This window comes from Pseudopipra pipra, chromosome 5 (genome assembly GCF_036250125.1).
Source record: "Pseudopipra pipra isolate bDixPip1 chromosome 5, bDixPip1.hap1, whole genome shotgun sequence".
Taxonomy (NCBI): Eukaryota; Metazoa; Chordata; class Aves; order Passeriformes; family Pipridae; genus Pseudopipra; species Pseudopipra pipra.
In genome coordinates, this window is record NC_087553.1 from 10,317,182 (window position 1) to 10,339,431 (window position 22,250).

At 37.4% G+C, this 22,250-nt stretch overlaps 1 protein-coding gene across 14 annotated transcripts in view; it reads left to right on the plus strand.

The window, feature by feature from the left end:
- Positions 1-22,250, plus strand: part of PLEKHA5 (pleckstrin homology domain containing A5) — a 166,855-nt gene that overhangs the window by 103,239 nt on the left and 41,366 nt on the right. For all 14 annotated transcript variants that reach the window (XR_010430569.1, XM_064654403.1, XM_064654405.1 and 11 more), the window contains 5 exons: positions 3,337-3,441; positions 6,999-7,071; positions 10,733-10,833; positions 11,736-11,851; positions 17,903-18,367. Coding sequence is in view for 13 of the 14 variants with exons in the window: in XM_064654403.1 (XP_064510473.1) it covers positions 3,337-3,441; positions 6,999-7,071; positions 10,733-10,833; positions 11,736-11,851; positions 17,903-18,367 (860 nt within the window). In the remaining variant the exon portion in view is untranslated. The remainder of the gene's footprint in view (positions 1-3,336; positions 3,442-6,998; positions 7,072-10,732; positions 10,834-11,735; positions 11,852-17,902; positions 18,368-22,250) is intronic.

The following is a 22,250-nucleotide window of genomic DNA, read 5'->3' on the forward strand; positions in this document are numbered from 1 at the left end:
TTTAGGTATAGCCTTACCTAGGCTGAAAATTTTGGATTGATAGTCATGAGGTTCATTAGCAAACAGGAACAGTGTGAAGGGCAGTATTGGTGCTCAGGCTGAATATCTGTACTGGGTTTCCATAGTCAGACTAGTCCAGTAGTGCTCCTTGTGCATCTTCCATTTTAGTCTTACCCTAAATTAAATCCAGTTTGCTTTGTTATGCAAACCAAAGCACAGTAAAGCATGAATGATTGGGATATTTGCTTTAAGAGCAGCCTCCGAGTCCAAGCTAAAATGCTGAGGCAGAAACCCACTGAGCTCATGGAAAACTGCAACATTGGAAGGCACTGAAATTGCCTACAAAATCCAGAAGGCAGCATCATGTTGCTTTGTGGTTTGGAAGATAATGTAAGCCTTGAAGACTGGAAACATATTTTTAAACAGAATTGGAAAGTAACAAAGATATAGATTTCTATTCTCTGAGTTTACATGCAGAAAATTTCCATAATAGCAAGGGTTTCAACCTATGTTTTTCAAATATATATGCAATAAGTTTAAGGTTAATGAATTACTTTTGTGCTAGTTCCGAAACTGGGGAAGAAGCCTCACATAAATCCTGTGTCCTCTACCAGCTAAGCAGGGAGAAAAGCATCTTGCAGAGTGATGAAGTGTGCAGCCCCAGCTGCTGACTGCTCTGTTGCCCAGAGTTCAAAACCCTGCTGGTGTTTGTTTTTTCAGTTTGGGGAAAGAGTGAATATCACTGGCTGGACTTCCTGGCTTCTTTCTCAGTCCTGGAACCATACAGGGTCCCTCACTTAGGTTCTGGTTTTGGAGGCATCACAGTTGCCAGGACCATGCCTTAGAAGGGATCAGATGGTACCAGATGTGACTATGTTTGCTTGCTCTGTTAACTTCTACACCTCCAGCAAGTACTTAGTAGCTGGATTATTTATTCACTATCCTCCTTTTCTCTTTTCCTTCTCCAGAAGCTGGAGCTGTGCAATATGTCCTGTATTTTTAGTGCTACGGGGTAAAAAGTACTTGAACCCTTCAATTCTTTTTTTTTTTCCCCATCTTCCTGTGTCCACAGTCTGAGATAACTAGATATGTGTGGGAGAATATGGAATGGGCAGGGATTCCAGGCATAACAAGAGGAGGAGGTGGTGTAAAAAGTCTGAGCACTCATAATTAGTTTATATATGCACCTTCAGTATTTCAGTACTTATTGTCTCAAGGCTCAGAGTTTGTTGTGAACAGTTATTCTCTTTATGCAGTGTGAGGTAAAATAATCACGAGTCATCTAAAGTGTTCTCTGTATTAACTAAAATTAGAAAGCACTTGTGATGCTGCATTTAATTAAAGGAAGTTTGTATTCACAGTTGGTAGGATGTAACCCATTAAAACTTTGCTGTTAGCTCAGGGAAATTGGAGTCAATATGGTTTTTTATCAGACCTACCTTAGAGAGAGCTGTCTAAATTATCTGAATTTGTTGGTAGACTTGACATTAGTAGTACTTGTGGTTCGTTGTGTTTTCAGAAGCATCTTTAATACCTTAGCTATTTTTACAGGTATAGGAATTCTAGAACACTCTCAAGAGGTTTTGAACCTTTAATACCTAATATTAGAGCAGCTATGAGTGTTATAAATTATTTCTGATCAAAGTGTTGGCAGAGCTCGTGTGTGATATTCCAATATCAAGTCATGCAGGTTAACTGAGAGAGATGTAGTTCACTTTATAACTGGATTGTTATAGGTTCTCTGTATATTGCTTTTTCACAGCTGGATGTCATAATTCTCTTGGCTTCTTACAACCCTTTCTCCATTTTGCAGTGGTAGAATTTTTCAGGTGAAAATGTGGACATTTTTTACTTTTATTCTTAATTTGCTTTTGAGTTGCTTGCTCTGTCGTGCTTCCCGGAGCTGAGCCAAATTGCTGTATCTTCAAGGGAAATTACAAGCACTCTGCTTGTTTTTATATTCCCTCATGATTCTTGCAAGGAAAGAGAGACAAAACGTCCTTGTTTCATTGTGTTGTAGACTTTAGGCAAACACACGTAGTTTGTGTAATGTTATTCTTTTTCAGCCGAGCGATGTATCCTTTTGTCAACTGGCACCCTTGACAAAAGCTGCACAGAATTTTGAATTAAGTTTCTGGTTTATGGTTTTTAACCTACTGTGGAATTCTCTCTGAAGCATGTATAAAACCCAACTCAGTTCTGTGATACGTGTTGAGAGAATTTCCACAGAGAACCCCCCCCATACCCTAATTTGCAACAAAACCTGAGTGTGTGTTTAACATTCCTCCTTTGGGAATTTTGGATACACTCATGATTAGTCTCAGTAGCAGAGATAGGGAAGCTGAGACACAGGATTATGTTGTCTCAGTTCAAATGGTGGATTTGAAGCAGAGCCATGAATACAGCTTAAAAAACTTTACTTGAATTTTACTTCTTTTGCTCTATCACATGGCATGGTCTCTGAGGCACCAGTTCTTACAGGATTTAAAACACAAGTAAATGTTCAGCTCATTTAGTTACAGCACAGACTTCTTAATGTAGGCTGAGAAGAATGGAAGTGTGAATTGGCAAAGCACTGCACGTTTCTTTGTGCCTTTTCCAATTTCTTTTGGTTATTCAAGTAGAAGGATAAAATCTAAAATGGGTTGGTTTTCCTGCTTCTCTTAGTCATACGTGATCATTGCAAGGTTTTAAAAGGTACAAGCAACAGCAAATAAAAGCACTGGAGTTTCAGGACAAAAGTTTCAAAGTAGACCTTAGTGCAAGCAGGTAAAATAGTAAATATTCAAACTAGCCAAGAGATCACAGAGCAAAAGATTCTTGAGAAGAAAGAAAGAAAGAATAAAAAAATTAGTATGTGTTAGGAAAGGGGGAGTTATATCCTATTGAAATTTGGACAAGTTGTCATATATTAGGTCATAGGTTAGTGTTGGAAGCAAGGAAGAGCAGATTTTTCTGCCCAGGTGATGTAATTTCTCGTAATTGATAATAGTTCTGAGAGTTTACTTCTCTTTCTACAGCTCCGTAGGCATTCTGCCTTCCTTATAAGAAGGTCAGATATCTGTTTGTTTGAGATTTTTCTTGTTTAAAAAAAAAAATGTTCAAGTACTTGTCTTGGGATTTGTCTTTATATTTTCTGCAGAAGAAATGAAAGAAATGCTTAAACCAGCAGAACCATCACAATAATTATTCATCTGAAAAAGGAATGCAGTTTGTGTTCTGCAGTCCCCCAGAGGAACACGTATAAGAAAAAGTTCTTAAAGCAAAGGAAATGTGTTATGATTTTTCAGCAGATATTGATGTCATGGTTTCTTTAACCTGTTCAATTCAATTTAGACATCACGATCTTCAAAGAAGGTTCATAATTTTGGAAAGAGATCGAACTCCATAAAGAGAAATCCTAATGCACCAGTTGTCAGACGTGGCTGGCTCTACAAACAGGTACTCTTACCTAATTCCCCCCCCTTTTTTTTTTCTGTAATGTGTGTAATGTGCAAAAGACAATCATTTATATAAAATACAGTGATAGCAGAGTGAAGGTACAAACTGAGAGGAACTGACTTGTAGTTTTCAATTAATTATCTACTTATTGGATGTCATTCTGATACAAATAAGGACATCAGACAAGTAAAGAACATTGATGGATTATATGTACATAATTCTCTCTAAAATACGTGGAGGACTTGAAAAATCTAGGCAGATGTTGGCAGCAAATAGCTGATTTAATTTCCAGCATGTCAAGATGATGGCACAAGGATGTATGGCCCAGAATATTGGTGGGGTTTTTTGTGGTTTGTTGATGTTGGTGTTGGTTGGTTGATTTGTTTGTTTGTTTGTTGTGGGGGGTTTGTTTTTTTTTTTGTTTTGTTTTGCTATATCCTTAATTTTTTCTCTAAAAGTAAGTAAATATTTTCAATAAAAAATTGGAAGTGGAGCCATTTTTTCATATATTTTGCATAGGTGTGCCTGTTTTCCTAAAGATAATCATCTTAAAACCAGAGATGATTTTAGGTTTTCCTATTGAAAATAGGCATTATTGAAAATATTCCTAGTATTTAGTGGCAGTGTTCCTAGCCTGCAGTAGATTTGCTGTTCTGCAATACCAGACCACTTGCACTATATTGTTTTTCAGGAATTCAGAATAGAGTAGCATGATCAAAAAAAATGAACAACAAAACTGATTAGGCCATATTAGGACTATATTTTTAAAATCCACCAACAGCCCTGTAAGAACTTGTAATTTTAACTCAGCTGAGACATGTGTGTATGTAATTTTGATGTACATTGTCATTTACTGTGCCTACTCAGATAGACTGGAATGACCTGCATAGCTTTCTGAATGCTGTTGATGAGTCAGTTTTTAAAAATTACTCCCCAGATAATAAGATCTAGAAGTATCTGTTTAAGTTAAAGACTTTTCCATGTTTAGACAATCCTGTGGCCTCTACTCTGATTCAATGTTGAGTGTGAAAAACTCTCACAAAGGTGAGAGATTTTGTTGCTTTGTTATGGGGCTATTAAACTTTTTAGCTTGAAAAAAAGGAGCTCTATTCCTAAAGCAGTGTTTTCTGGATATATTTTAAGATCACAGAATCACACAGTTGTCATGGTTAGAAGACACCTCATGATCATGTAGCACAACCTCCCCTGCTCAAAGCAGGCTCAGCTAGAGCAGGTTGTCCAGGACTGTATCCTAAGGGATGGACACTGCACCACAGCCTCTCTGGGAAATTTGTGACAGTGTGTGACCACTCTCAGAGCAAACAAGTTGACCTCTGCTCAAGTGGAATTTTGTGTTTCTTAATTTGTGCCCGTTGTTTCTTTTCTTGTCACTGGCAAGAGTTTGGCTCCACCTTCTTCATACACTCTTACATCAGGTATTTCTACACACTGATATATGGACTGAACAGTCCCAACTCCCTCAACCTCTTTTCATATTGAAGATGCTCCAATCCCTTCATCAACTTTGTGACCCTTTGCTGGATTCACTGCAGTGTGTTCATGTTTCTCTTGTACCAGTGAGCCCAGCACTGAACCCAGCACTCCAGCTAGACCTCCCTGGTGCTGAGTAGAGAGGAAGGATGTCCTCCTGTGGCTCCTGGCAGCTCTGCTAATGCAGTCTGGGATGCTGTTGGCCTTCTTTGCTGTGAGGGCTCATTGCTGGCTCGTGGTGGTGCACGAGGTTATTGCTGTCCAGATGGAGGACTGAGCATTAACTTTGTTGAACTTCAAGAGATTCTTCTCTGCCCAGTTTCCCAGCCTGTTGTGGTCCCTCTGAATGACAGCACAACCATCTGGTGTATGAGCCACCCCTCATAACTTATGTTATCTGCAGACTTGCTGGGGGTGTGCAGCTCATTAATGAAGTTGTTGTATAGTCTTGGCCGCAGTATCAACCCCTGGGGCGGATCACAAGGAACTGGCCACCCACTCATGGGCCTGGCAGTAAAACCAGTTTTTAATCCACCTCCCTGTCATACTGCTTACTGTGTAAAATGATTTAAACAGTGTGATGTTTGGTTGGTGTCTGTAAGGAAAGGGGCTGCTCAATATTTCCATGTCGTAGTAGTAATTGAAAGCCAGTTCAGTCCAGGGTTTTATCAACAGATACGATCTTCAGAAATTTATAGTGAAAGCTTGTGCAGGTTTCTTTTTGATAGTGCAACATGTTTGTGTAATCACAGAGAATGGCAATTTTTGTTTAACTCAGGGTGTTCTGTCTTAATGCATGTGATGATACCCTTCTTCCATTTTTGTACTAATTTTTAAGTCCAGAGCCAACTCTTTCTTTGGAAGATGTTTACAGTGAACATACCTTTTCTGAATAATGTTTCTTAGCTGATGCTTGGTTTACCTTTTCTTCTTTTAGCTCATTTCCCCTACCCCAAAAGGAGAAGAGCTTGAAATATGAGGCTAAAAATTATGCTAACTTTTGCCAGGGGTGTGTTTGGGAGGGGGGAGGAGACCAACCCCAAAACCAAACCCACTCCACCCTACAGTTTTTCATTATAGAATCCCTCTCGGTTACCACAAAAAACCTATTTACTACAAGAATATTGATAATTCACACATACTTCTCTTCTTGGAACAGATTAACATATTTATTAAATCCGATTCAGCCAGGATGTGTGTGCTGCAATGCTCAGGCTTATTTACACTGCAGTAGTGGTGGTAGTCTTTCATTCTGAGTTGTGCAGTGTAAATTGGTTATAAACATAAAAGAAAATGAAATTGCTTTAGGAATAAACTTTATTTGGGAAAGAAATTTGCTCTAAATGTGAGTGGTAGTAGAAGATGAAGTTCAGCAGAGTTTCTTCAGAAAACAAAGGAGGATGTACCCCAAGTATTACCTTGCTCTTTTAGTAAAAAAATAAATTATATATATATATACATATGCATATACAATTTTTTTTTTGGTTAATTGTATATTGTAGCCTCTAACATGCCTGGAGAAAAGGAGGCTTAGGTAGGGCCTTCTTGCTCTCTACAGCTGAGAGGAGATTGTAGTGAGGTGGGGGCTGGCCTCTTCTCTCAGGTAACAAATGATGGGACAAGAAGAAACAGCCTCCAGTTATGCCAGGGGAGTTTTAGTTTGGATATTAGGAAAAAAAATTCTTCACCACAGGGGTTGTCAAGCACTGGAACAGGCTGCCCAGGGAAGTGGTTAGGTCACCAGCCCTGAAGGTATAATTAGATGTGTTGATGTGGCACTTGGGAACATGGTTTAGTGGTGGACTGGCAGTACTGGGTAACAGTTGGACCTGATGATCTAAATGGTCTTTTCCAACCTAAACAACTCCATGATTCTCTGTTACCTTCAGGCTTCCTGTGTCACTTGTATGCAGTGACAAGTCGTGATGAAAAGTCAAAGTTACTTAAAATAGCCAAGAAAATGAGCTACTGGCACACCACCACAGTTATGTAGTACCTGGTTTGCCTTATGAACGACTGCTGTCAACAGTCTGAGAGCTCTTACCTGATCCCTTTGGTTCATACAGGATAGCACTGGCATGAAGCTGTGGAAGAAGCGGTGGTTTGTGCTCTCCGATCTCTGTCTCTTCTATTACAGAGGTGAGTTCCACTCCTGACACCTTCGTTTGCTAATTTTACTGGAAGCAGATAAATTTTGACACACCACTCAAATGTAAGAAGTAAGAAGCTGCTGCTTAACTTACTGGATTAACAAGGTTGTATAGCTGTCAATATCCAGGCCTGCTACTTTTATCTTTTTTTTTTTTTTTCTTTCTTCCTTAATTACCAATTTCATGTAATTGCTTCCTGCCTGTCAGGGTATGCTCAAAGGGCAAACCCATTCACAGCCACCTCTGTTATTAAATTCTGGATTGTAGTTTTCTCACTGCTTCTGTTGCTAGAAACTAAGTATGTCAGTTTAAATCTGATTTTTCATGCAATTTAAGTAACTGAAAGGGATGGGGATAGGGAAGGGATAGTGCAGGGGAGCTGAAACTCTGCCTTTGGAATGATAAGAGGATATATACACCTTTGGGAACTCTAATCAGTGTTCATGAATACTTATGAAGTGAAATGTTGTCCAGTTCCATAAGAGTAGAAGTCTCTGCTGTATTTAGAACAAAGGAATCTGTTAGTAACCTTATGTAGCTACATCAGACTTATTTTACATGGGAAAAATTAGCTGCTTGTAATTCTAGTCTGGAGTTATGTGTGTTAAAAAACTGATTCCGTCCCCATTACAGATTATTAACTGTAGTGCTCCTGAGGAGATAAACAAATGGGATTTGTGCATATGGAAACATATTAAATCCTGAAATCAAGAGCAAAGAGGGTTGTAAAGCAAAATAGAGGAACATGAGCAGTTAGGGCCATCTGCAGCCTTAATTGAAGGTGGAGGGTAAGAAAGGGTTTCAGCTGTAGGATGAGACTTTAGAATTGGTGGGAGTGGTGCTGATGCTGGTGATGCTGAAAGCAGTGACAGATAAATTTAAAATGGTGTTCTGTTAAAGTGCAGCATGGATCTAATCAAAGACAAATCAGGTCATGAAACATGAAAGCTCTGTGACTGCAACTCTTTGTAACTGTTTGCAACTTGTAACTACAAAGTTAACAAATTCTGAGTTATTGAACTGTAATCATTAGGCTTCATTTCTCTACCCTAAGGAATAGACATAGTTTGATAAACCACTGCAGAGTCAAAATTAGGCTGTAATTTCAGTCATGGAGGCATCAGCTGATAGAGTTACACTATGTTTACTTAAATGGTCATTATCTGTGCTTTCTGACAGGGTTTTCTTCTTTTTAACAAGTCTAGGTTTTCTCTTCCAAAGGTTCTAAAGACAGTTCTGCTGTAAGAACAGGTTCAATTGCTTAAAAGCACAGCACAGGAAGTATCTAAAAATAAATTTTAAAAAAGCAATAAGCAAAAGAAACAACAAATAAATCCAAACAGCTCTATAATCTTACTTTTTAATTTCTACATGTTAATCTGCCCAATAAGTTGAAATTCAAACAGAACAGCCTAAATAATTTATGTGATAAATTTAGCTTTTAGGTACTAGAAAATAATTAAGGCTGTTAAACTGTGATTAAACTTGTAGTGATAGTCCAAAAACTTTCACTCTATGCCCTGTGCTTTTATATTTCTGTTAATTCTATCTCAGACATTGAAAAATAGAAAGGGAGGAGCTGTGCACTTGCCCCTAGATTGCAAATCATGTTTCTGGTTGTGTGATTGTGATTGTTTGAGGCTCTTTTTGGTTTTATTAGTAACTCTTGCTGAACGTCTGCAATTGTGTTCCAGTGTTAACAGCTCAAATACAATCTGCAGGTGAAAAGAAAATCATGTCACTGTATTTTTTCAGAGCTAAGAGAATACTTTGTTTCACGGAGGGATGAAAGACTGTCCACTGTCATATTGGAATATAACAATTTTATTGTTGCCACAAGTAAAAATTCTTAGAATTAGACCGAAGATCTGCTATTTTTCTCTTATACTGTTCATACAGAGCACACAAGTAAAGATGGGTATGGAGTGGTGCAATGTGTAGATAAAAGCAAGTCTGATTGGGAACAGATTTTGAAAATCTGGAAGTGGAATGTCTTTAACAGAGACCAAAGTCCTCCAGACCTGCAGCTGTTCAGTGGAACGAAAAATGCCTTGTGCTCTTATATGGCACTAGTGGGTGTGACTGACTCAGTAATAAGTCAAAATATAATCTAGCAGAAGGGAAGAATTTTTCCCCCAAACAGCAGTCCAAACAAAGTAAACCCCAGCATTTGCCATGTGTTTGAGGACAGAGGGGGAAAAAGGCAGGGGTTTTTTGTGGCTCACAGGGAGTAAATATTTGAGAGGAGAAGGTGAGATGGTTTCAGACATACTTATGAGTACAGTTGAGTACCTGAAAGTAGATCCACTCCATCTCTGCCTTTTAATCAGAATAATTTTATGCTCAACTCTCCAATTAAATAACTGTCCTAGAAAGCATAATTTTTACATCTAACCTGTCATGTAATACTAAAATGGCTGGGCAGAACTTTCTCCATATAAATAACCTAAATGAAGGTTGTGGCTTTTCAAAATTTAGTGAGTGAAGGAGAACCAAGGAAGTATTTTTAAATCCACGTATAAGCAATAGCCCTTTTGTGCTGTTTAAATGCATTTTAATTGTGACAGTGTTAATTTTTCATGCTTGAAATTTTGGAATATCTGTGTTTTCATCCTAATTTCATAAATACACAGTCATTCATTTTGGGCACCGTGTTCAACTATGAGAAGTGTTATAGGGGACAGTCTCTAAGATACGGCTGTGAATAGAAGTTCTCTACATGAAATAAAATTAAGACTGACTTTGTGAATTGCATTCAATTATTCCTTTATTAAAGTGTAATTGGATTTAAAAGCTGGTTGTGGCTTTCAATTAAAATGTCAATTTATTAGTACAACGTATTGTTCTAAAATTGTACGTAAAACAGGGTTCTGGGAAAAGGGTGTTTGTTTGGGGGGAGAATTTGTTTCTTACGAATTATCTGAAACATATGCATTCTTACAAACAGAATGTAATCAAGTGTAAACTCTGTAGGAATTACAAAGGGAATCATAATTAAGTACTATAATGGGAATTATGTAGCACAATATGCTTGAGATCAGAAGAAGAATGTGCAAATTTTCTCAAAAGCCAACAATAATGAGAGCTTTAGAATACTTGTGGCGTCACAGGTATTTGCGGTTTTTACAGAACAATAGATAGCAGGTGGTTACTGTTCGTGTCACTGAATTAGAGGCTTGGCTTCCATCTGCTCCTCAGGTTTGAAGTCACAGGCAGGTAAGCACTGATCCCCAGGAAAGCTGTGGGCGTAGCTATTTGTGGTGTTTTCCATCAGGCAGGTTCCACGAGGGAGCTCACGTGCTTACACACGTACGGAACCGCGCGCTCAGGAGGGGTCTTTGCGCTCGTCCGTCTCGGGGAGAGAGTCAAAGGTGGACGAGGTTTCATGGTGCCTGGCAGGTTTTGGGGGGCACCACAACGTTCTGTGGCATGTGTTGGCAGAGAGGGGCTGCACAGTTGCCCTTTAGACTGCACACAGATACCTGTAACACAGTTCAGTCTGGCTCTCTGGTTCTCTGATGCCTTTTCCTCTGAGGTGAATGTCTGGTTACTGGTCTTGTGTGATTGAACACAAGAGTTTGACTGAAGTGTCTGAATACAAACATCATGTCAAAACACTGTTTCTCTAATCAAAGACTGTGCATTCACAGATGAGAAAGAAGAGGGAATACTGGGTAGCATACTTCTGCCTAGTTTTCAGATATCTATGCTGTCTGCTGAGGACCACATTAACCGCAAATACGCCTTTAAGGTAAGGGAATCAATTTTTCCACTTGATTTTGTATCTGAAAGCACAATAGCCTGGTGATAAGAACTCATTTTACAGAGTTATTATGTACAACAGGATTGACAAACAGCTTCTGAGGCTGATTTTTGCATAATACAGTAGCAAGAAGCTTCAGGTATTTAGCCTGATGTAAATACAGAATTACTAGAATGGGAAAGTGGATGGATATCACTCACTAGTAGTATCTTAGATCTTTAAAGCACCACTTAAAGACCAGTATCTGCAACTGAACTTACTTTATTAATGAATGTTCTTTAGTTATTCAGATACAAAGTATCTTTACACATAAATAAAAATAAGGATTTATTATCACTTAAATCATAATATTACATGAACCATTGTTAGGAGTGTTTCACAGCTGATCTTTTAAATCATGATATAAATGACTTCACTAAATATTTTCTCCTGACTTTTTTTATTGTTGTTTTATGAGCTTCTTTTGGCACTTGGTTTGGTCTCCTAACCAGCACATCATTTATTTACAATGGTAAGTACAACTGAAAACTTACTGTATCATTCAGGCTGCCAAAACCTATTCCGAAATCTTATTTATAATAATTATATCAATTTACATTAATGAGTGATCAATATAGTTTTTAATAGATTGAAGAAATGTAAGGGCTTTTTATTTAGCCTATTAATGAAGAAACAACTATGATTGAAAATTAGTGGCAATTATTTTGAAAATATGAGTGCAGTGACCGAGAAACATTGTAGTATTCTTTTTCATATTTTTTTCTGATAATATTATTTGCAGAAATCTTATTATATAAAGCATTAGAGGGAGTATGCAGTAACAATATTTGCCTCTTTTCTTTTACAGAATCTTATATTTTTATTGCAATGACCATGTCATTTCCAATCAGGCAGCTCATCCAAACATGAGGACCTATTATTTCTGCACAGATACAGGGAAGGAAATGGAGCTGTGGATGAAAGCCATGATAGATGCAGCACTTGTGCAGACAGAGCCTGTGAAAAGGTAATGTGGATTGACAAAAGAGTGGAACAGTATATTGCTTTCTCTTATTTAGTTTGATTTATGTAATGAAAAGGTGTTCTTGAAAACAGAATGTAAATTGGCTGAAGTAATTTCTCCTTGTATTGAAGAGCCCTTACTAATGTAACAATGCTGGATAAAATTTTGAAGAAGTAAAAATAACCTAAGTTCTGTTCTGAATATTAATTGTAAGGAGCTAGAAAAAAACCCTGCCTTATTCCTTTAGCCAGTGGCATCAAAAGAAGTGCAATGACAAATAGTATGTGTAGGCATGTTTGACTTCCCCTGCCCTCCCGACTGAATAGCAATAGCAGCTCAACTGGTGGTAGCCCTTGGCTGAAACCTGTCATAAGTCTCAAATTCGCAACTGGATTTTCTGGCTAAATTAAATGGTTGTACCTGTGGGCAACCTGTGGGGAGCCGTTCTTGTTCATCATTAAGCTGTCATCAAATTTATACTCCCCTATCTGGAGCCTTATCTTTCTGTATCCGTGTGTTGACAATGAAAAGCCAAGTTCTCACCGGGAGCCTTGTGCTCTCAGAAACAGAATATTGTCTGCTGCTGTCTATCCAGTGGGAATCGTTTTCTCTCGGAATGTGGTCCCTTGGGTCGGCTCCATGACATCTCTAATGGAAACCTCATCAATTGGAAGTTTAAAAGCTCCTCATTATTGATGGCACAGAAGTTATTGCTGATGGCTGCTGTCACTTGATCTATTCTCCACTCTGTTAGTTCCTGCTACCCTGGAGCTAAATGAATGTCAGAGATGCTGAGAAATTTTAAGTTTAAAAAAAAGTAGTAAAAAAAAAAAAAAAAAATTGCATAGACACAGCACCAGAGAAGCTTAGTGAATAATAAAATTAATCTGAAAAATCAGTCTTGTATTGCAGATACAGTGGTAACTTACATATGGAGAAATTATTAAACCAAATCAAACCCACATAACTTCAAACAGAAATCATATATCAATTGTATAAGCACTTTGTAGAGGGAATAATACTGAAGGAGGTCATTCTGAATCTTTTTTTTTGAACTGCTGAAATAACCTTCGTTTGATATTTGCAATACTGTGAATCTCTGCCTGGGTGTCACAGGCTGAACAGGCTTGCCAACAGCCAAACAAGTGTCAGAAAAGCAACTTATGTAACACTATCTTGTTGTTTTAATTCGGGCAAGAAACCTTAGAATGAAACAGAATTAGATGTGACCTCTTTGAAAACTTGCTTAGTAACCTTGAAATAATTCCTTCAGAGAAAATACATTTCAAGACCAAGTCTCGAAGACTTTCATGTCTGTTAGCTGTAATAAGGAAGAAAATCCTTCAGACATCTGTTTTCTAAGGAATCCATCTTTTGGCTATCAAACCAGTTCTTAAAATGAAATGTAGCAGGATATGATCTTATGCAGAAGAAATACTGTTCCTTCCCTGTAAAAATCTGTTGAGTATTAAGTGTTTTATTACCTCATCTCTAAGTAACCTAAAGTTTGGCATGCATGCAGCTCTAAGCATAAGTGGTTTTGGTTTAGTCAAATTTAGCCAGTGCTTTTGTTTCTCAATTTTGTTTTTTTCTAACATTGTACTGAATACAGTTTTCTAACAGACTGGATACTTGCAACACAACAGATGAGTTATTAAGAATTGCTTCCTTAAATATTCATGCAAGCTGATGTTGAGCCACTCTTAAGTGCTTGTTAATATAAAATACCCAATGATAAATCAAGAGTTTTTACAGTATAGTTCTTTAAATCTAGAAATCAAGGTACTTCACTGCTTATGGTACTCTGAAAATCAAACCCAACAGTCTTTTAGACCAAATGTTTTAGCTTTAAATAATTGTAGAGTTTTAATCTGTGTCTTGTTTTTCTGGGGATGTGAGTTCCTTGGAGAGAAAAAAAGATAAAAAGAATATTTAAAACATTAAATTGGGGGAGGGAGGGTTGCCAGTTTCCCACAAACTATTACTTTCCACTTAGAGTTAGCCATATAAAACAGAAACAAGATACCAAGGTGAGAAAATAAAAATGGGACCATTTCTCTCAAAACTAATCTGCATTAACAGCAGAAAAACTCCCTTCTGATGTATCGCTGCAGGGAAGGACAAATACTATTTGGTCCTATTGACTTAATTGTAATTGCTCCTTTCTAAACGTTTTTAATTTACCTAGATAGTAAATTCAAGTTTAATAGTGTACTGAGAGGCTTATCAAAATAATTAAACACAAATAATGTAGTCAGTGAGGATGTTATGACTCAAAATATGATCTCAAACACCCTCTCTGCATCAGCAAAACATCTTGCTTATTCCATGTTGTGTCACTGTGGGCCACAGTTGAATTGTATCTGAGTACTTGCATGTGTTTGTAGATGGTAATGTCCACCAACATACTGATTTAACATTTGTACCCTAAATGCTGATTTCTCTGCTCTCCCCTGTTTGAGTGTCATTTTTCTAGCCTTTCACTGTCAGCTTGTGTATTGGAGCCTTTGTTTCTTCTCAGGGATGCAGGATGTACTAAGAAAAGATTTCTTTTTTTTTCCTCCTAGTGTAGTTACTTTTCCTAAACAGCAGAAGCTAGGCTGCCAAAAAAGCACTTGTTAGCATAGTGACATCCACAGTGGGGGCTTACTGACGTCACTGTGCTTGGAAAAGGTGGCTTTTTCTTTTCAAATGCCTCTGCCTGGCTTTGTTAAATCACAGTCCTCACATCCATCTGATAATTAATTACATGCTTCCCCCCCCCAGCCCTTTCAGAATTACTTATTTATATAAACCAGCATAAAATGATACTTTTTTTGTGTTACAGTTCCTTTTTGGTTGTAGAAGTCTATAAATTGCATCCAGCATATGCTGAAGGACACGTGTTCAATGCTCATTCTCTTCCTCTTCTCCCTGTCCCGTCCTCAAATAGCCTGCAAGTCTTTGAGAGCTAGCTATAAATATGGAGCCAAATATACATAGGGATTTATGTTTCTTACATTTGCCTGTTAGTTTCTGATAATTTTTTTTCCCTTCTGGATCCTTCACTGTGCAAAGATATCCCTTGCTCACAGAGTTGACTGATTTGGTGCAGCAAGTTAAAGGAGAGCCCAGAAGTCTGTTTGAACATCAGTCATTCAGGCTCTACACCATTACAAAGAATGTCAAATATAAATGTTTGGCTCTGCTGTGTATAACCATAGTAACCAGTGATACAGCACTGAGATTACATGGAAAAACAATTCTGTGATTTGGGGGTTTCTTTTTGTTTTTTTTAAATTAAGATAGACAGTGGAAAGCAGTGTGAGACTGGGAATCAAACACTGTTCTGAGTCTTGACCACATATATGATGAATGTCCTTAGAGATGCCACTCTCCCTCTGCACTGTGGATTTTCCATCTGTAGAATGGCAGCTGTTTCTCTGCTGTAAAGCCTGAGAAAAATTTATAGGAAGTGTTATATAAAGGGGTAGGTGGTGCTATTAAGGCTTGCTGCATATATTAATGCCCACGTTTAGGATTATTTGCAAGCTAGTCCATGCGTTTATTTGTAAACTCTTGAGTTCTGGCTGAAAGCTGAAATCTTAATGCCCTTTTTTGACTTGATAATTGTGGGAAACCGAGTTTTTCATTCAGATTCCTGTTTGGGGAATTCCTTTAGTTTTTGGTAGAAGCCTAGGTAGCAGAGTTTTGAGGTGGGAGGGAGGAGGTGATTTTTTTTTTTTCTATAATCTTGAGAAGGAACCTAGGCAGAAATATTTCAGTTTTGGAACAATTTGAAGTCTTGGGGACAAAAAAAAGTAAATTTAAAAACCTCTCACTTTTAAATTTCAGTGAGAGATTAGCGTAGCATTTCTTTGCTGATACTTGGAAATTGTAGGAAAGGTGATGCAGGTGTGGTAGTTCCACCTCCCTCACAAAAGTCTACGTAAAAACTGTTTCAGCATCGAGATATTTTTTTCTCTAGAAATTATGGTTGGCAGAAACACTGCACACTCCTTTCTTCTAGCAGAAAACATCAGATGTATCTAACATCTGCATTGAATAGTGATGTATGAGAAAAAAACACCGTGTCTAAAAATAGTGCCAACACATAGAGCCAAAGAGATGTTCATGTTAGATTATGAGTAGGAATGTTTTCATTTGCAGTACATTTGACATGTGTGTACACTTCCATGTTGGCAGCTCAGGAATGATCACTGAAAGACAAGGACTGTTTTGACCTACTTATACTCACTTATAAAGTGAATTTTGGAGGACTTTTTAGCATCATTAAGTATCAAGCAGAGATTGGGGTCATCACAACCATGTGAGGAAGAGGCATAGGGGGAAAAAAATCACACCCTTGTTAGCATGGGCAAAGTGAACAAGCATTTTGTTTTAACTCAGGTACAGTATCCAGAGGACATCGACGTCTTGATGTTTGAGCAATGTGTTTGAAATGGTGTATTTGTCAAGGCAGGAGTCTCTTGATTCCTTCCACATCACAGAGCCTTCATAGCAAGAGTAGGGTGGTAATGGGAGGTGCATTTAAAATTAAGTGTCCAATATTATTAGCAGTGGGAAGTATTTTATTAGGACCGTATGTTTTTCAGTCCTTTAGGTATTTGCAGAGGTTCTGTCCCAAGTTAGGTGGCCTTTTGGGAATTCTCAACTTAAATAATCTGTTGGGGAAGTGTAGACTTGTTGAACATATTTAAGCCTCTTGTTCAAGATGGGGTAAACAATAATGTTTACAGCCATGTATGTAGTTAATCTGCCTGGAATTAGAGCCCTTTTCAGAGTGGTTCTGTCTGTGCTCTTGGTCAGCTGTGTATGTGATGGCCTTTTTACAGACACTTGAACTGGGGACAGCTATAAAGATGAATAATGCATTTGCAAAAAGGATGCAAAACTATGAAAGGTTAATTTGACATCATCCTAAAAATAAAGTGTTGCTCCTAGTTTGGTTTTATACAGAGATGTAATCTTAAAAAATTATATCTCTTCCTCTTCTTTCCTCCCATACCAAAAAATGTTGATCAAAACATTTTAAGATGGTGAGGGTTTTTTTTCTAGTGAACTGAAAAAGTCACTCTTTGACCTGGAATTGAAGTTCAGGTCCCAGTATGGAAAAAGACACAGCTTCTTGACATCTTCAGATTTTAAAAAGAAGAACATTAATAAAACTGCACACATTGAGTGCTTATGTAAATACTGTAAAGCACTAAAGGCTTCTAAAAATATCATTATTTTGTGGTACAGTTCCTTAAGTCAGCAGCTATTTTCCCCCTTAAATTTAGAAAAGCCACAGTCATTTCCCACAAAGTGTATGCCAGCCAAAGCGATAACATACCAGAGAAACCTAATTGATACCAGTGACCATGAAAAGTCATTTGCTTTCTTTAAAGGAGCTCATTATATGTTAAATTCAGCAGTATTGTGAATCACAAGCTGACTGTCAAAATCATCTGAATTTCAGTCTGTTGACATTTGGAAGCTGCAGCTCTTGGAGAGCCACTGAATATTTTCACTCCTTGAATGTCCAGCGCTCCAGGAACTGTACATCCACTTTTTCAGACTCTGGCTTTGTTTCCTGTTGTGCACATTTTCTCTAAGGGGTTAATTGAAGGGCGACTTAAAAAATTTACTTCATGTAACAATTGCCTTTAAAATAGCGAAGAAAGAGAGAAGTGTAGAAGGAAAAATACGCACACTCTCCCAACCAGAAGAACCACAAAGGAGCCAACCAAAACACAAACCAACCAAACACTACCACCAACCTCAAAACAAAGTTAAAAACAAAAGAAAACAAACAAACAAGCAAAAATTCAGGAATAACAACAACAAAAACAGAATAGGCAGAAGCAACAAAACCCCACAACCTATCCTTGATTATTGTGAAAATATGTCCTGATTTTTTTCTCTCAGAGTCATTATATTGTTATAAAATGTCTGGACAGGGATTCACTGAAATAACCCTGATAAATACCAATATATTCACTTTTAATTTTTTATTACTATTTTTAGGAAACGTTCTGTTGGTATTATAGCTTGTCGTGTGTTCCCTTCCAGAATAGAGAAGCTAACCATTGAAAATACATCACCTCGAGAGGCAAACAATATTTCAAACCACCGGGTGCTAATTAAGCCAGAGGCACAAAATAACCAGAAAAACAAAGAAGTGAACAAAAACGAGGAGAAGAAAGCTTTGGAAGCCGAAAAGTACGGGTTCCAGAAAGTCGGGCAAGATAAACCGTTAACAAAAATCAACAGCGTGAAGCTAAATCCTTTGGGATCCGAGTACAGGACTTTGCCCATAAGCACCATCCAGGCTGGACACTTCAGGCCAGTCCATTTGAATGGGTCTGAGGGCAAAGGTGGAGTTGTGCTGGCGGATGCTGGAGATGGAGCTCATCACAACGCGCTGCCGTCACACGTGGAGTCCGAGCGGGTCATGCAGAGAACTAACTCCATGCTGCAGCTGGAACAGTGGATTAAAATACAGAGAGGAAAAGGACAAGAAGAGGAAACAAGAGGGTAAGTACTGGGAAGTAATTTTATTACTTTTTTTTTAATACTTTTTTTTTCTGCTAGGCTTTCTAGCAAATAATACTTAACACTTGTATCCTGGTTAGGTTCTTTGGTTTAAGGTCTGTATGACATAAATACATTATTCATTGTTCTCTGTAAGAAGTGCCTGGGTGACTGCTTGGAACAATTTTATTGAAGTTTTTCTTTTATTACCATTTGAGTGAATATTATTAATTAAAGTATAATAATAGCTCAATAACTAAAAAGGACCAGAAACCATTTTTGGGTGTTAGACATTTCTCTGTCCTAGCAGAGAGAGATCATCAATCGTAGCAATTCCTTTTCCTCTTAAAATGTGTTCTTGAAATTGCCCTGTCTTCTGGCATTTTTATTCACAAATTCTTGTAATAATATTTTATTTAAAATTCTTAGAAAATATTCCAGGGAGCTTTTAAACTTTAAACAAGCTTTAATTGAAGAGAGGCAGAAGCCTTACCTAACAGTAAGACAGAAATCTAACTAACTTGATGCTTAAAGCTCCTCTTCTTATGAAATTAAGTATCTCCCAGTTATAATATTCAGTTCTAGTGCTTATTCCTGAAGCTATAAAATTATCTGTGAATGATTGACACTATTGAATGTCATGCTGATAGCAATTTCTCTGTCTGACAGAAGTGTAGGGACGTTGCTTCCAGGCTGTCTTACAGACAAGCAGCTCTAGCAGTAAAATATAAAAGGTTTTAATATTACATTTGATAGGAAGTATGGAGGTGCTATCACTGGAGAAATTTTGAAGAGCTGGAAATTAGGGAGTGAGTATATGAGATAGATGGCAGAGCAGAGTTTAAGATAGAACAAAGTTCAGAAAACGTGTTTTCCGCAAATTTCAAAATATGGGTTGGGGGCTTTTCAGTTCTTGCAAAATCTTGAAAAATTTCCATTAGCTTGACTTCTGCTTGCCAAAGTTGGTTGAAAATTTCCTCGTTGCCTTTAGTCCTTCATTAGATAAAATTAGGAACTGTTAAATGTGTTGTTTCATGAAATACCCAACATGAGTAGTTTGATCGAGTTTGAACTGGCAGTGCAGACAGTGCCTTGCACACCCTGACATTTATTTTATTATACATGTTTGCATAATGAGAACCAAGAAGGCTCTCTGATGCAGTTAATTTTTTTTATTGGACTGTAAAGCTTGCAACCAAACAGTAGAAATTAGAATAGCTTGGCTATTTTTCAATTGTGAACAAGTATAAAACCCCTAAAACTGATTTCATTGTGGGAATCAAATACAAGCAAGTGCCATTAACAATATGTTACTAATTAACAATATTTTATTCTTGACTACAGGGAACACTTGTTGCCTAAATAAGGGTGGCATTGATAGCATTAAAGGGTGTGCATTCAAATGCAGTTCTGCATAAAAGTTGCAAACTGAAAAAGAATTGGCCTTGAGCTACCTTTTTTACTTTGTGTGGAAGTGGCTTTGAATAATGATCCATATTTTCTAATGTATATAGTGATGTCATTTAAATGTGGTTTCATTTAAATTTAAAATTTTATTTTTGTTCAGATTGCCAGAAATTTAAGTAGAATTGAAGTTAAAGAATTAGAGTAGAAATAAGCACCAGCTTATGTTAAAGCCTAAGGTTGGGGTGAGAGGTTAATAAGGCTGTTTGTATAAGACCTGTTCAACTCATAACTTGAATTTTTGACTAAAGTAGTCTTTATTTAAAGGGGAAAAGTTGCTGACTTTTAACAAAGCTGCTTTCCATTTCATCTATCTCTCTCATGTGTTAGAGAAATCATGGAGGACCAAACTGAGTATCTCTGGTGTCATACTGAAAAAAATCAGCACTTTAAGAATGCTTAAATGTCAACAAATAGGTACAATTAAATAACTATATATAAAATAGGAGCTCTTAACTGTCCTCAATGTGGAATGAAAAAGGTTCACTATACAACTACTAATTTTTTTGAGGAATAGGCTGAGCCTGTAGTAGTTTGATTCCTCAAAAAATGAGAATGATGACAATGTAGGTTTTAGTTCTTGAAGCTGTTATTTGCCATTTCCATGGATCAAGACATCTAGTTTTTAAAAGCCACAGGAATAAAGACAATTGCTGCCTTGGGGAAGACAAACCTCTTTTAAAACCAAAAAGAAATGTGTTTTAAATAAAAAAATAAAAACATTCCACTTCAGTATCATTTTATTGAATCAATTTTGCACAAGTCACTTTTGAAAAAATGTTTTCATCAAAAACGGTTCACTTAAGTGGTCTTTCAAATGTGAAAATACAGAAAAAATACAGAAGAGTTGCATGGTACTGAGGTATTATGTTGCTGTTAACCCAGGATGTGAGACTGTCTCTCACCTTGCCCATATAAGCCTCATCCTAAATAATACACCAGATTTCTGTCTTCAGTCTGTGCCACCCTTTGCTTAATTCACACGTGGAAGTTCTGTATTCCGGGCCAGGAGGTAGCTCTGTTCTTCAGGATGAAGGTCTGTTTTGAGGTTCCAATCATCACAGAACTGAGCCCCTAAAGGTTTAGCAGCAAAGTTGCTTTCCCAGATAGTCCAGCCTGGACACCAGAACCACTATTGCTACCCAACAGTAAGCCTAGAGACAGCCCCTGAAGATGTCTATAAGGAGTCTATGAAAAAACATGGAAGCCTTTTTTTCATATGGGAGCACTTATAAGGAGCTATTTATGATGACAGATCCAGAAGTATTTTGCAACCTCAAACCCAGCTGCTGTAGTCTCCCCTTGTGTGCAAGGCAGTAGTGTCTGGAGTTAGTTTTTGGATTTGACTGGAATGGTATTTCTGCAGGTATCAACATTGATGTATCTGTTTTGATTTTATTGAATTATGTAAAACAAGGCTTAACACTGAGGGGATTGGGCTTTTTACAGTTTTCATGGTTTAATAATTGAAGATGGATTATGTTATCTTTCTAAATGTTCTAGAATATAAGTAATTGCATGCAGACTTTAAATTGCTATCTTTAACATAGTAAGAATTTCAGATAGCTGTTCTTCAAGTGGTTCAGGATATCTAAAGGAGCCAACAGGGTTACAATGCTCATTTAATTAATAAAACAAGAGAGGAGCTTTACTGAGTGAGGTGGGTGTAACTGCCAAATATTTTCATGAAAATGTCAAGTTTCACTATACCTGTTATGGGGTATAGCTACACTTATATTTTGAAAGTTAGAAGTGGAGCTCAGAAGCATCTGGTTTGTTTGTTTTTAAATATGGAGATGGAAAAAAGCCTTCTAATTAATGGTATGTTACTACAGAAATTTAGAGGTATTTAAGCAGATTTTGCAGCAAAAGACTAGGACTTAGAATCTCTTTCCCCCTTTTTATTTTCCTGGGAGAATGGAAAGCTGCCCAATCTACAAAATGGGGATAATACTTCATTAATTCTTGAAAAGCTCGAGAAACTGTAGCAGATTTTGTATGTAAAGCTCTTTATAGCAGTTTTCATCTCCAAAATGTAACAGGTGACCATAAATACTCAGCTTAACTATTTTCAGTGAAAAATGGGTTTTACCATCATCAATTACCTCGATAGTTATTCCATAAGGATCAAATATGCTTTATGCTGGTTTACCTTTCCATTTGCTCTACTCTATTTCTTTAATGTTTTTTTTTTTTTTTTTGGCACTGGAGCAATTCAAAGCCATCTTCAGGTTCTGGTGCCTGGTGGTGGCAGGGATTTTAGCTGGAGTTAGTGTTGGGGTGTAGCTGGAAGCTGCTGCCCTCTGATGGCTGAATCCTGCCCAGTTTGAGTTGTGTCCCAGCAAGCATCTGTCATATGCATGATAAGTAGCACAAGGTTTTTAAGAGCACCTCATTTGCGTTTTAGATAAGGGATGAATGA